The 16,637-nt window shown below is 36.8% G+C and overlaps 1 protein-coding gene across 5 annotated transcripts in view; it reads right to left on the bottom strand.

Moving 5' to 3' along the window:
• The window catches only part of cadm1a (cell adhesion molecule 1a), a 280,121-nt gene that overhangs the window by 63,828 nt on the left and 199,656 nt on the right, over positions 1-16,637 (bottom strand). For all 5 annotated transcript variants that reach the window (XM_026196118.1, XM_026196121.1, XM_026196120.1 and 2 more), the window contains 2 exons: positions 10,261-10,407; positions 2,147-2,299 (listed from right to left, as the gene is read on the bottom strand). In XM_026196118.1, the coding sequence (XP_026051903.1) occupies positions 2,147-2,299; positions 10,261-10,407 (300 nt within the window). The remainder of the gene's footprint in view (positions 1-2,146; positions 2,300-10,260; positions 10,408-16,637) is intronic.

Below are 16,637 nucleotides of genomic sequence, written 5' to 3' on the forward strand. Positions count from 1 at the left end.
AAAATTTAGTAAACTCTGCTCAAATCACTTAAAAGGACCAAATTCAAAAGCACCCTCAGAGAATGCCATTATTTCATAATGTATATATATATATATATATATATATATATATATATATATATATATATATATAAAATCTGATTACATTTATTGATAAAATTCCAGAAGATATTGAGATATTATTTTCTGTCGATATCGCACACACCTAGTATTGACACAAAATGATTTGCAAAATTACTTTGTCACGGGCCATGAAGACAGCCTCAAGTTGTTGGCTTATTTTTGTTTTATTTATTTTGGCTAGTAGAAGTTATGAATTGCTGGTAACTTAAATCTAGTAGCCAAATTTGCTGGTGAGTGAATAAGTTCATTTCAATCCCTGTATGTATGTGTGTGTGTGTGTATATTTAAGTTGTAAGTTAGACATATATTAAAATATGAAATGTAGGCTACAACTTGACCTGGATGTAAAGGTGGAACAAAACACAGGTGTGTTGAGATGAGCTATTTTTAGAGCTGAACTACTTTTAACTTGACATGATGTCTTAGAGTATATTACAAAAATTATTTATGAGGCCTTGAGAGAATTAAAATAACTGCATTTTATTTAGGGCTGAAACGATTCCTCGAGTAACTCGAGTTACTCGATTACAAAAAATGATCGAGGCAAATTCCTCTGCCTCGAAGCCTCTTTTAATTTATTTTAAATCTCACGTCAGGTTCTTTCGCAATGATTTTTTAATGTGACACATTGCGTTTACGTCACCCACAAAGTGGAAGGAGACGCAGGCGCTGCATCCGAGATACTGCAAGGAGTCAGCAGTGTTTTGATTAGAGCGCGCGGGCAAACGTGAAGAGAACGTCGTGGCGTGTGTCCATTGCAAGATAGAGCTGGCATACAACAACTAGGGCCATATGATTTCCGCGATGCAGAAAACGCGGAGGGAATCGCGGAATCCCGTCATAAAAACGGAGTTTAACAGTTTAATGCGGAATGGCACGAAATTTGACAAATTGTGAATGAATTAATCAAAAATAGGTCATTGCACTTACATCAAATCAAATATGGATTAATATCTGTAAATATTAAGCCGGAACAGTCTATTTAAATATGAATCCTGCATGTTCTGCGTGTCTCTGTTAATGAATGGAGCAGAAGCGCGAGTTCCTTTATCACACACACTGAAGCGCGCGTACTGTCTCACTAAATAAGGATGTGAACACATGAACAACATCTCCAGAACTGCACTGACAGTCACTTCATGAGCATTTGACCGTTGTCACATCACAATACAAAGAACTGTAAAGGTACGTCGACCCGTCAAAATAAAAGTCCGTTTTTTTTTTTAAGGTTTAATCACACATTTCTTCCATGTTTTATTTTTAATAGTAAATCCCCTTTGTTTACCAAAAAGTTAAGTTTGCTTAATTTTTAATAATTAAAAGATAAATTAAATTAATGTTTTATGTGTTTAATGTTTAATGTGCATCTCAGAAAATGCTTTATTTTAAACCCCTACTGAATGGCACTTAAATAAACTTAATTCATCTGTCAACTTTATTGTCATTGTTCACATTATGAGTACAGACAGAGAAACAATGGGTAATAATTAAATGTTTATTTTTGATGTATGCAATGCATTTTATGCATTTAAAAAGTAAAAAAAAAAAAAATCTAAAAAAGGAAACTTATTTGTTCATTTTAAGAGCCCCAGGAGTCTTATTTTCTCTCGCATAATTAATATTGCACTTTAATTAAGCAAAAACACATTTTATCCGATTACTCGATTAATCGATGGATTTTTTGGTAGAATACTCGATTACTAAAATATTCGATAGCTACAGCCCTAATTTTATTTAAGGTATTTATAAAAAATGTAAAGACATCATTTAAGCCTATACATTAAATATGCAGCCTTTTTGCACTTAAAATATAAAATGTAGGCTAACTTGATATGAATGTAAGGTGGAGCAAAACACAGGTGTCTTAAGACATGTTTCTCAAAGCTGAACTACTTTTAACCTGACATGGACATAAAAAAAAAGAAAAAAAAAAAAAAAATATATATATATATATATATATATATATATATATAAATGGCTGTGTTTTATGTTTTGTGTTTTGTGCATGCATGAGTGTTCATACCTAGCACAGTGATGTCGGCGTAGGCTTCCTGTGGGGGGTCTGTATAGAGCTGGCACACATATCTTCCCTCATCTGAGAGAGACACGTTGGATAACGACACACGCAGCTCGTTGTCTGAGAAATTGACCAGCTGGAATCGAGCATCTTTCAGGGCTGGAGAGTTGAAAAAGAAAGAGAGCAGATGATGGAACAAAAAGTCACATTTTCACACTTCGCTTCCATTGCAAGCAACAATAGAAACATGTAGGAGATAATTAGCAGTATTTTTCCCATCTGAAGGCTAAATTGTGTTTCCACTGAAGCAAATAAAAGCAGCCATATGCTTCTTTAAGCTATTGCTTATAACTGACACCAGGGGAGCTTAACAAACGTGCAGGCTACAATATATTCTTCAGATTAGCTGAAACGTGCTCCATGGAAATAACTGAAGTGATTGAGATCGCTTCACACTCAGGATCAAGGGTGCATTTATTTTTGCCATTGTGTGACCTTAGCATTGTATTAACAGGGACAGTAGCCATGGAACATGCCATACTAGACCACCCTGAGACCCAATACCCTTTTTAATTTTAACACCTCAATTTGCAAAAATGCACTCAATTTGACTTACAATGTCCAACAGTGGATAATATACATGCAAATTGTGTACTGTAACTGGTTTGATAACATTATGTAGTGGAAACTAAATTTTTGGAATAAAATGGCAGACTAATTTGTCTTTCATAGCTATCACATCTTTATATATCTTAAAAGGACATTTTATCCAAAAATGAAAATTACCCCATGATTTACTCATCCTCAAGTCATTCTATGTGTATATAACTGTATATAACTGTTATATAAAAAATGTCATTGCTCTTCCAAGCTTTATAATGGCAGTGAATGGCTGCTAACTGTTATAAATGTGTTGATGAAAAGGTGGAGTTCAGGCGGATGAAGTATGAGTAGCGTAAACACTGGTGAGAATGTGCTAGTCTCTTGAGATCCAAGTTTTGTTTACAGCAAAGGAAAACCAGTCTTCTTTTGACTTATATCGAAACCCTCTACATTTTTCTTTACAAAGCCTCATTTTGTACTTCTAAAGTCCTATTCACACAGGATTAGTATTACCTGGTGAGCTCCAGCCATTTGTAATAATTGCAGAGGCTGTCTGTGATCTTAATCCCATGCGAATCTGTCATGTCTGTAATTTGTAAAGTTAAAACTCCCCCGAAATGACCTACCATATTTCACCATATTTCAAGGTCCTGTGATAATATTAGTCCTGAGCGAATCGGCATCTCTGTGATTTTTGGCAGCATTTGGTGGGTTGTATATAATTTTTTGACGATTTTGTTTACTGTGAGTCTTTTTATCCATTTTTCACGAAGAATGGAGCTGCGCTGGAGTGTTTGATAATATTTTGGTTGCTGTCATATTGCTAGAACACACAATTCGCAGAAAGAGAAAGCTGAAAATGTTCTGAGGTTATCGTGTCACAAATAAATCAACCATAAAGCTTTGGATGTTATTTTAACCTGGTGAAATGTAAATGACACAGGGCACGAAACTATATTAGTTTCTTTTTTCTTTTTTTTAATCCATCTAACCAGACCAAAGAATGGGACTCTCAAAGCCTTGACATCATATCCAGGAGATAAGTCCAAAAACCACATGCTTAGCTCATCCTGTGAAAATTTACCACACGAAAATTTAGATATATGTGTGTGTGTGTTGGGGGGTAATTTCTAAATCACACAAGGTCCCCAGATAATAATAATCCCATGCGAATAGGGCTTAATTTGTCTCCTTGTTCACCTACATCCTATGTCATATCATGGGGCAATTTTCATTTTTTGGTGAACTTTAAATACTTCAATATTTAGTTTTTGACACATTTTCATCTCAAGATTACTTTTGATTGACACTGAAACCATTAAAGAAGTACATACTCTTTATATAAAAGCCATTTGAAAAGTGGTATAGTGATTTTCACATAATAAAACAAAAATAAGAAAAAGTTGTAATTTTAATTACATTTAAAAAAGAAACTGGGACATCTGTAGCCTACATCAAATATGACAGACACTTCCTCAGTTTATAGGCCGATCTGAAAGTTCCAACGTGGCTGCGAGAATCTCACACCGATCCAAACTTACACTTCTCTCTCTTAATTACGAGGAGGAACAGAATCCTTTCGGCCTGGAATAATGAGGAGTCCATTAGGGTTCGCTTTGCCGGTGTGGGAGGCTGAGCATGAAAAGTAAATGGTGCTGAGGGTGAAATATGGAGAGATGGGCGAAAGAGAGATGAAAGGCTACCGGCACCCCCCACCCCCAGCCGCCCCCCACTCGTGGATAAATTCCAGGCCGATCGACAGACCATGTACAACACCGAGAGCACTCACGCATGCGTTTGTTCTTGCCCGCAACAGCCGAGTTCAAAGGCGCACAAAAAAGAGGACCATGAATAAATAAATAAAGAAATAAATAAAAGGGGAAATAAATAAAGAAATAATCGGGCATCATTAGAGATTTTTGAGGCGATGGGATCATGAAAGCAGGCACTGATGGCGTGGGGTGTTGATTGTTCTTGGATCCAGCTGGTTAGCAATGCTCTTTTGCTTCCATTCAAAAGAAAAAGATATAGAGAGAGAAGAGAGAGAGAGATAGGGAGAGAATGTGTGCGCATAAGAGAAAAAAACATATTGCTCTACAAGGGCTGCAGTGACTCTGTGTGCTCCGCAAAAGGAAAAAGATCTTCACCGTTCTCTATTACGAAGGGCTTTCTTATACTTGCATTTCCCCACGCGAGCCCCCTCAAGCCCCTCATACCATCCGCAGCAAGGGAGATGCAAAGAGTCCATTTCTTTCACAGATCAACGGGCACGCACATGGAGACCGCGCTGGAAGACCCTGCTGCCAAGGCAACACATTTCTCACCTTTGATCATGATGTCAGTGCGGCGTAAGCTGAGAGCGAAAATACAAATAAATAAAACATCACGCACATGTAGCTTTCACATCTTTATTCCACTCAACACAAGTGTGTGCGCAGTTTACACAGGTACAGGTCTGAGCTTGGTAGTAATGAAGCCAAATGTGCCCGAAAAGAAATGCACGGACCAACAGCAGCGCTATGATCTCAACAGCCATTGTGGTGCTCTTTGTTTTGAAACACCAAGCACTGCGCCTTTCATGTAGCCGCTGCGTAATGTGCGACTAATTAGAGCGGCCAGCTTGAAAGCGGGAATGTGGCTGTCAAAGGGAGGGCAGGCAGAAGTTAATGATTTAATTCAATTTATTGATTGGGGAAATGTGGGGATTAAAATATACTGATAAGGAGCAAGAAGCCAAACCGGTTTATAATCTATTGTGACTGTGCATCAGGTGGAGAGACAGCATTAATTAAAGCATTATGAAAACATGAATAAGAGCGGTGTCAGCTCTAATGGGGAAAAGAGAGGGCAAGAAGAAACTAAGGAGACCATATCAGTGAGACGAATAAAACCAGGGAAGCTTTGGAGGTAAAGAAAGACCACTGGCTTCTGGGGAAGAATTGAGGAATGTCAGATGCAGCAATCATGACTTATTTCACCTTCCTGTTGGTATGAATAGTAAGAAAAGTAATGAATAGTAAGCATGTCCATTTTCAAAAAGCTGAAAATAAAATACTAAAACTAAAATACATTAATAAAAAGCCAAGTAAAAAAAAAAAAAAAAAAAAAAAAAAAATATATATATATATATATATATATATATATATATATATATATATATATATATATTTCAAAGTATTTCCTTTTTTAAATGGCATTAATTATTAATTCATAAATACTATTAAATTTTGTACTTATAACATGCATTTTACAACCTGAACTAAACTTGCTTTGTCAAAAAAGGTTGAATGGTTGTGATCTCCCAATACATTTGAGATCTTAATTAATACAAAAAAACGAAAAAAACATGACATGCTGCCCACGAGACTATTCCTGATATTTTTGATATTCCTTCAAAAAATATCAAATGGATTTAAATTTAAAATCAAAAAACATGCTCATCACATAACAGATGTTTTCAAAGCACAACACTGTTTTAAATAAATAAATACATATCCAGATAATACATTTTATTACATAATTGACATATGTTTTAGAGTGAAAAGTGAGAAAAAAATTGCAGTGAAAAATTTGAGGTTGGAGGGAAGAGATCAGTGGTATTATCTGAAATGGAAAGTTAGAGGTGTTTGGATAAGGTGCAACAATTATTAATTCCCAATAAGACCAGGAAAAAGGTAAATAGGGTCAATTTTGCCTTCATATCAACTTCAAATGAGAAAAGTATGCAAAGTGCACAAACAGTCAGTTAAAAAAAAACAAAAAAAAACATGCCTCCAGGACACCCAGATATTATTTATTTTTGGGAAAAGGAGTAGGAAAAATAAAACACACACACACACACACACAAAAATCAATGCTATGTGTCCCAAATAACAACAGCATGTCTGACTGTGTACATGCCCTTTGCTGCTTGCTGTAGTATTTTGGGACACGGTGCTGGACACAGTGACAGCGAGAGCTCGCAAGGCCCCAGGAGGTTGTCCCACCACCGTGAGAGGGAACGTTTCTGTCGGCCAGCTACATCCAGCGCGCTGTGGGAGTGGTGAAGAATGAGGCTCAGCATGGTTTCCGGTCCCTTCTGAGGGCATGCTGCCTAGTAAACCAGCTTCCCTGCCTGACAAAACCCTTTAAAGCTTATCACCCTGAACAAAAGCACGGACAAATGCTTTTGCTGTCCGTGTTCCTTTTTTGTTTTTTGAAATAGTCTTTCATTTGCTGGGGATTTTTACAAGGCTTTAACCTGCATTATGTTCTCAGAGTTTCATTCGGGCAAAAGGCATAGGGGAACAGCTACTGTATGCTGGTCTCTGTTTGCTGTTTTAATTCTCATCAAAATGAGTGTGTGTCGTAACATATGAGGACAGGCACATATGCAAAGGCCAGCATATGCCATATAGGAAAGGCTCGGGAAGTAAAAAAAAATTAATAAATAAATAAAAAAAGGAAAGATTATGCAGCAAGGACAAAAAGACAATGTGAAATAACACAGTCACAGCTTTGTGTCCTCTCAGCATGGCACATTTCAGAGAAAATAGGAGACTTAAAATATGCACTGCTACATAGTGCTGCTGCTACAAAGTGCTTTCTATGAAAAATCTGTCCTAGGTTTCTACGAATAAAATCTACCTTGTCTCCAAAGATGACATACAAGACAATCAATATTAGAGAGAATTTAAAGCCCTTTCACATGACATGAAGTAACGTTCTAAGTTCCAACTTTGCACTTAAGTTTGATTTAACCTCACTAATGATGATTTAAGGCAGTGATGCACCAAACTGATAAAAAACTAGCAGAGACAAAAGTCAACTGTGTTGTCAATTGAAGCCAAAATGTGAAGTTTGAACATGCCAAAATCCCGCAAAGACTAGAGCAAGAGATGCTTGAGCTGGCCGTCAATTTCTTTATTTCAGACTGCCATATCGTTATGATAATAAAAGCGTACAGGAATGACTATCTAAGATGAAAATGTAAAACTAGAACAGCCTTTGTGTTCACTTTTGACTTTATACTTATTTGCTTTTATCACTATTCTTCATCACTATTCTAAGCAGAACAGCCAGTCAGAGTGGTCTTTCTCGCCAGATGCCCAGCTCTTACTTAACATGCTCGGCCAATTGTCCAACTGTACATTGGTTTGGTGTGTCAGGGCCTTTACAGCACAAAGAAATAACACGGCACACTTTCTTGCACCCAGTAACCTCATAAATCGCCCTTTATCGCTTTCTACAATGTTGTTCACATGGAGGTCAAAGCAGAATATAGTTGAACGTTGAATCTCTGACATGAGTCCCAGACATCTGACGTCTATCCATCGGCTTGGTTTGTCAGGTTCTTTAGAGTACACAGCAACAAAAAAATTACACATCACCCTGTCTTGCACCCAGTGACCTCGTAAATTGCCCTTTTTTTATCACTATCTGCAATGTCATTCACGTGGAGGTCAAAGCAGTGCATGCACTGAACACTGCAGCCCTGATGTGAGTCATGTGAAAGGGCCTTTGTGGAATAAATATAATAAATAAATAAATGCTGCTTTCTGCTCACACTAGGTGGGGGGTGTAAGAGGTGTGTAAAGAGTAGGAGGTGCTTTAGAAACTCCACAGCGGTTAACACCTCCTGCTGAACTAGTGCTGAAGACTGCCAAAGATTCTCACAGTTTCTTTTTTTATCTTCATATTTCCTTCACCTACTGAGAAGCCAAAAGCTCAAAGAGCCTTTACATTCCAACTTTGCTATCACCTTAGGAATATAAAATGTTCAAATGTTTTCTAAATATGAATGTCCAATTTAAAAAAAAAAATTTTAAGGACCAATTATCACTATTAAGTAGTTGCTTATTAGCATGCATATTACTAGCATATTAGTTTATAGTACTTATAAACCACAAATGAATGCCTTATTCTGCATGACCATATTTTAGATCCCTTAATCCTACTCCATACCTAAACTTAACAACTACCTTACTAGATATTAATAAGCAGCAAATTAAGAGTTTGTTACCACTTAAAATAATTCAGATTTTTGCAGCTAAAATAAATGTTTACAACGTGCTGCACTTGTTTAAATAACAATGCAACTTAATAAAAGGCAAAAAGATGCTGAAGAATTTGGCCATATGTACTCCATCAGTACATCAGTTTATGTTATGTACATCAATTATTTATTTATTTAATCAAATAAGACATTTCTAAACTAAAAGCCTTGCTTGTTTATTTTTTATTTTTTTTCAAAAACTAACAAGTAATTTTCTGTTTGTATACAAATAAAAAAAAAAAAATCTAAAACACTAAAATCTTGATATGTTATGACATTAATATTGAGAAATATTTTTAGACTAAAATTTTTTTTTTCTATTTTACTAAATTTTAACTTATTTAACTTATAGTAATTTATTCAGGTAATGGCAAAGCTGAATTTTACAGCAGTTTGTAAACACAATATTAAAAATGTATTTAAAAATAAATGCATTACAATTAAACTAAATAACAACTAAACTTATAAAAAAGAAAAACAGGCCTGGTTCACTCCTTTGCATTCCACCGAGCGCAGACAGTGGACAATCTGAAACTTGCTCTAAGCAACCAGAAATGAGATGTTGAAGAAAAACTTTGTGTATCAATGGCCAGCGGCTGCCTCTATTATCTGCGCTCGCATCTCCCTCTCTTTCTCTTGCTCACACTCGGTCTCATTTCCTTTCCTTTGCTCCTGTGCTCCTCTTCCGAATCTCATTTGTATTGTTTTCTCAGGTTTAATCCTAGAGGCTCCAGGACACATGCTGCTTCTTCTAAATGGCAGCAATCAATTTTGATTACCGGCCACGGTTACTTTGAGAAGAGCCCATCAAAGTTTTATTAAGAAGACGGGCGATAATTACAGCCTTGCACGGACCAAAAATCAGGAGTCTGAGCCTTGCTAATGATTAGAAGCTGAGAGATAAAATGACGGTTCAGAAGACCTTAATCCAAACTCTGAGAGGACCGGGCACACAATTACTTTAACCGTTACTTGATGAGGACAGTCCCTCAGGCGACTGACAGCTCTCCCATTCACTCCCCTTGACTGGAACGCTCTTTAACCACAGTGCCGTTTATGGGGAAGGAGATGAAAATGACTCGGTCTGGCACCTCAGAGAAGCTTATCATTATTTCAGAGAAAAGCGATGAAATAAGAAGGACCTTTCCGGGAACCGTTTGTGGAGACAGGCACCATGTCCATTGAAACCACATGATATGTGCCGGACTGGACATAGAATAAACTCCAAAAAGCACTTTGAAACTACTTAAAAATGTTTCCAGTTGCAACTTTGGCGTAAAGAAAATACTATCATCAAAGCGCTTTTCTGCATATGACATGGGAAATGTCAAATCAAATGGCAAACCGCTGAAAAAAACCATGCCCTCACCAGCCAGCTGGGTCTCTCTATGGGCTGATTACTCTAATGCATTAACACTTCCACTCCACTGGGGACAAGTGGACTGTGTGTGTTTGTGTGTGCCGTGTGAATATGTGTACTCACGTCTGACGTCTTTGAAGTAGATGGTCTGTCTGTTGGGGTTGAGGAGCTGGATGACGGAGTCATCATTGTTTTTGACTCGACAGCTTATGGTGGCCGTCTCTCCCTCCACTACTGAGATGTTGTCTGCAATGAGATTCTGGCTTTGGACTGTGGAGGGACAGAGAGAAAGAGAGATCAAATTGGAGAATGAAAGAGAGGCAGATATATTCATCTGTCCATCTACATACTGTACATCTGTTAATGTCTATCTGTCTCTCGCTCTTCTATTTTCTAAATATCTGCCATCCAACCATCTTATAACTTCTACTATTTATTATCCATTCATCCTATAACATCTGTTACCTATATATTGTTTATCTGTTCATTCATCTATCCATCATATAACTTCTACTATCTGTCCATCCATATATCATATAACTTTTGTTTTAAAAAATATCTGCCTATCCATCCAAGTTCTGCTCTCTGTATATCGTCCATCTGTCAATTTATCCACCCATCTTATAACTTCTACCATCTAGCACCCATCGTTTCATCCTTTCACATATGCAATCTATGTATTATCCATATGGTCATCCATCCATCTTCTATATCAACTACATTTTTCTTATCAATATTTCACTCAAATTAATAGATAACATAATTAATAATGAAAAACAACTGTTTGAAATTAGAAAAAAGGTAAATAGAAGCACTGACATTAATGGTTTTAGATATTTGTGCATTAAATGTAAATAAGACGAAGCATCTGCATCATTTAGCTCATTGGTTATGCTATAAGATATAAGGCACCGGGCATTGGGCAATAGTGCAGCTAATGGACAACATTATGAAAAAGTGGGAAAAATGGAACCACTGTCCATTTCCTTGAAGCAGAGATGCAGCCAGCATCATCTAAACCCACAATCTCACACTTACATGAGTGCACAATGAAGAACAGGTGGCAAAACACAGCTAGAGTGGGTGTGAATATCCAGCAGAGTGTGAAAGTGTTTTTCCCCCCTCTCTTTCCCGCATAGTGTGTGCTTCATGAGATTGCCTGTTTTCATGTTACACATGCCTGGTCCGAATCCCCTCTGTGGATGAGATCACCATGTGATAAGATCTGCCACTGCCATAGGAATGGAAGCTACAGGCCAGTGGTTCCCAACCACGTTTTTGGAGGTCCCCAACATGGCATGTTTTCCATGTCTCCTTAATCAAACACCTGATTCAGATCATCAGCTCATTAGTAGAGAGTCCAAGACCTGAAATGGGTTTGTCAGATAAAGGAGAGATGCAAAATGTTCAGTGTTGATGGTCCTTCAGGAACGAGGTTGGGAACCACTGCTACAGGCCTTGTTCACTTGACCCAAAGCAAAAATGTATACCGTTAAATGGGACAGTTCGACCAAAAATGATAATTGTAATCATTTCTGTATTCACGCTTATCCAAACTTCTATAGCCCCTTTCACACTGCAATTCCGGCAAATACAGGGGTAAAGTGTTCCTGTAATTGTTCCCTGGTCGCTAGATTTGGCACTTTCACACTGCCAGTGATGACCCGGTATATGTGCGTTCTTTCACACACAACCCTTGAAGATCCCGTAACGACACGTGACATCAGCGCGTGACGTGTAATGTACGAGTCGACAAAGCTTGGCACGTTATACTTTAACTGAAGCAAGCAAACGATCTCTGAGTCAGCGCGGAAAGTGAGGAACTAACTGATCTCTGCTTCATTACAGTTTGCACATATGTTTTCGTCGCGAATGTTGATCTTCCTTCAAAACAGCCGGTAAAAAAGTCACGCGATAACGCGCGTCATCACTTCGATACCGAATTAGATCTGGCTTTTGTTCACACAGCGCTCGTTCCGGATCGATTACCGCAATGTTACTATGTCCCCGACCCGGATTCGATTCGGTAATCAATTCCGGGACGTGGTTGCTTTCACACAGAAGGCGACCAGGCAATGTTACGGGAATATTGCGGGTCTGACGTGCAGTGTGAAAGGGGCTTAAGACTGTTTTTCTACTATGGAACACTTGATTAAAATTTGTGTATTCTTTTTTGGGGTGAACTGTCCCTTTAAGAGCCAGACAATTCACAGCTGAACTATACTTTTGCTCTCTGAGTGGAAACAATAAAATAAAAATACAAAAAAATTACACCACACAGCTGCCTTCCCTGCAGAGCTAAGAGGAAAACATGAACAGGCTAAAGCTGGAGCTAAATAAATATATTAATGTGAAATGTGACATGACTTTAAGACACCGTCAAGTGCTAATTTGCATGCCTCAGTTGTCAGGCACCTCTAAACAGCCCTGTCACTTAAAGCAGAAGGGAAGAAAGCAATCAGATTGTGTGATGGCGACAGATAAGGGGAGACAGTTTAACAAAACTGAATTCAATCAGCCTGCCAGAAGCACAAAGTCAAAACAGACCAAAACAAATGACCCTTGCACAGGAGTGACTTCCTTAAGACTTGTCAAAGGGGATGAGGTGTGGATTGAGAGGACTGGATTGGAAATGCAAATAGAACGGCTGTTTATCCCAGAAAGGGGTTAGCGATGAAGGTTAAGCGTGCTACAGCGGTTGTCACAGAGACTTCTCGGTGGCCGATCAGCTGCTGGGTGGTAATCATGCTAAGTGACAGAAGATGCATCGAAAGGGTAAACACATACATGAGCACGCACTGCAGCCACGTTTGGCAAGCTCAACAGAAAAAGGAGGGAAGGCGAGTAGTGAGGAACAGAATGCTAAATTAAAACATTAAAATATTCACTTGATAACCTTAAAATGTGCTCTTTTATATGCTACTCTATCGACTTTATTTCTTGTTTTTTTCCCCTTAGTTCATTTCCAAACCTCTCATCCCTTCAATGAAAACCCCATAACGCCAATCTTGGCTGAGCACTGCAATATTTTGAACTAAACCATTGCTCGAAAAGTCATTAAAATGTAGAGTGTATGTGATAACTCAACTTACATGTAATTAGCTAGTTCGGTGTTTACTTTGCTCAACTCTGGGGTGATGAGCTGGATGCCATTTTGTTGTGTGGGATGAGAGGGCTTGTTCTAAACATCACTAGACCTCCTGAGACTTCTCCTTTACTTCCAAAAAGTTTAGCGGAAACTTTGCCAACAAATCTTAGTGAGATATCATTTAACTATTCATGCACTGGAAAGCAGATGTTTACCCTATAGCAGGCCTATACAAAAAAAAACAAAAAAAAAAAAACAACATGCTGCAGGAGCAGACATGAATCACTAGGGTATGCCAATGAGTCAAACTCAATGAGGAAAAGGGGTAAACATGTTAATTGCATTCTGGCATGCTCTCTGTTGAATTTACATCTCCAAAACGTGTTAGTGTATGAGTTATTCCATGATAAGTGTAACATTTGTATGCACATTTTTAATTTTTTTTATTTTATTTTTTTTATTTGATGTGATGAAAATATTTAATAATTTTAAATTAACTCTAAATTGTATCATTTTAAAAAGTGTCACTAAAATTCAGATTTGTTAAGCATTTTACAAGCTTTAATTTTAATTAAACTTTAATTGTAAACATTCTACTGAAAATACTTTTTTTATGATAATGTTTTGATCATGACATTATATCTTCACTTAATTATTTAAATTAAAGCTAGTTTTTAACGCTTTTATCCTAAATGAGGACAACAGAAGCTATCAAAACCAGCAAAATAGCAATAATATGGAATTGTTGTGTCCAGTCTTGGTTAGTATTATTATTTATTATTATAAAAATTTAAGCTTGCAAAAAAACTAAAACACTTAACACGTTTACATTTTTTTAGAAAATAATATTTGAAATATAAAATACTACGTTTGTAAATATTTAAAACTTTCATTTATGCTATTGAATATATGTCACGATAAAATGCAATTTTTTTTGTTTATCTAGTTCAAGTTTTTAAATAAAATGAGTTTGAATCATTCTCTCAGAGAAATAACCACCATAGACATTGAGGGGCATCGAGACACTGACAAGTCACCCCCAATAATTAAAAGTGGACAAACCCCCCAACACACACAACCAAATTTGAAATTCAGATTTATTATCAGCGTTTAAACTGTTTTTAACTGTTTAAATTGCTGCTTAATTTTATTTTATTTCATTTATTTTGGAACCTGTGATACTTTTTTTTGATACCTGTTGATACTTTGATTGATGAATAAAAAGTTCAAGAGAACAGCATTTATTCAAAACAGAAATCTTTTCTAACAATATAAGCCTTTACTATGACTTTTTAGCCATTTAACATCCGTGCTGAATATTAATTAAAAAAAGAAAAAAAGAAATACTGACCCCAAACTTTTAATAGTCAGTGTATACTGTAACACAAAATTTATATTTGAAATAAACACAGTTATTTTTAACTTTCCATTAAATTAAATTAAATTTATGCATTTAGCAGACTTACAGTCCCTTATTAATTCATTCATACAGTCGACTTACATTCAATGAATCCTGAAAAAAGTATCAAATAGCCTATCATAGTAACAATCCTGAAAACTCAACTTTGTTTCACAGGAATACATTATATTTCAAAGTATATTAAAATAAAAAAACTGTTTTTCTTTTAATTGCAAATTCACATTCACAAAATGTTTTTTCAACATTTATTTTCTCTATTTTTCATCAATTAATTTTCTCTATTTTAATCAAATAAATCCAGCTTTGATGAGAACTATTAGTACTTTATTCTACATCCCTAATCCTACCCAATACCTAAATTTAACAGCTTCCTTACTCACTATTAATAAGAAGCAATCTGTTTATTGATTGTTACCGAATCTGTTTATAAACATTTAAAACTTAAAATTGTATTATTAAAAATGTGCCATGATAAAATTCAAATAGATTTTCCTATTCCCACAAGGTCAATTAATAATAATAAAAATCTATCAATTAATAAATGTAAAAAAAAAAGAAAAAAAATTAAGCGCTGTAACATATAATATAATAAAAACAATGACAACCGTATGTTAAAATTCATGCTTCTAGGTACCTCTTATTATGAAACCTGCTCCAGCTATATAAACTATTAGGTAAATCTTGTACAGGGATCATACTGTATTAATAAAGGGATTAAACCTGCTTAGACCCCAAATTATTATTGATTATTGGTGTGTAGATTGGTTTAATTAAGATAATTGTTTGTGTCACTGGAGCTGGAACAAGTGAGCGACTGATGAATTCCCATTTGAATAAAGATTTCATTAGCCCTAATGCTCAAGCAAAGACCATCAAAAAAGGGCCCCTGAAAAAAAATTAGCTTTCTGTTCATGCATCAACAACAAACAAGGCATCGCAAAAATGGCAAAGAAATTTGTGTGCTGTGCATTTGCATAACTTGTTCAAACAGATCTGTGACATTATCTCTGTATTTAATTACCGACATTCAAAATAAGTAGCACAGAACATTGATCATTTTGGTCTAGATTAAAGCTGTCAGAGGACGATACTCTGCTCTCAGTGAGGCAGACAAGCCATTTATATCACTACAGGCCCAGCACCACCCCAGTGCCCCTCATACATCAACCCAGAGGAACACCCAGAGCGTGCATGTGTGTGTGTGTGTGTGTGTGTGTGTGCGTGTGACACGGAACAGGCTAATGCAGGAGTGCACTGCTGTGCTGTAAAGGTCAAAGCACTCTACTGTCCGCCTCAATAGCTCATCCTGCCTGCCGCACTGTTTAAACAGCATGTGCGAGTGAGGAAAACCAAGGCTTTGAATTAGATCTGAATGGTGATGATTGTAAAAGAGTGAGATCCACATACACCTGTGAGCCACACTCAGTGAGAGGATACGTGATACCCATCACTATTCTGAGCCACAAAGGTCAGCGCTCATGCTCGAATATTACAGTACGGCTAATAGAGAAGAACTCCATGGTTACGGTACTATGTGTTCAGAGAGTGTTGAACTATCAGAGCAGGATTTTAATTTGTGTGAACTTCCTTTTGAATGATTGCGCATAGGAAAGAAAAATCACAAATGAGATCTCTGTAATATCTGCTGAGATTGAATGGAGATATTCATATGCATTGGCGTGTCGTTAACGCTGCTTTATTGTAAGCCCACAGGCTGTGTCTGATATCATTTGTTTGAAATCACTTCAAGCACATGTGTCTTCTGATTACGTCACTGTGCCCTTCCATCTGCGAAAGGAGACCTCCAGACACACGTGCCAACTCAGTCACCCTTGTTAAAAAGATCAACATATGCTCTTTTGAATGATGCAGTCCCCATCAGGCCCCTTAACTAGCTAAACCAGCCCCAAACCACGACTTAAAATGCTGAAATGCTAAAGTAAAGCTAATCTTTTCAGCAAAGGCCATTTCCAAACTTAGAAGCACAGAATT

The sequence above is a fragment of the Carassius auratus genome, chromosome 21 (assembly GCF_003368295.1).
Source record: "Carassius auratus strain Wakin chromosome 21, ASM336829v1, whole genome shotgun sequence".
In the NCBI taxonomy this organism is placed as follows: Eukaryota; Metazoa; Chordata; class Actinopteri; order Cypriniformes; family Cyprinidae; genus Carassius; species Carassius auratus.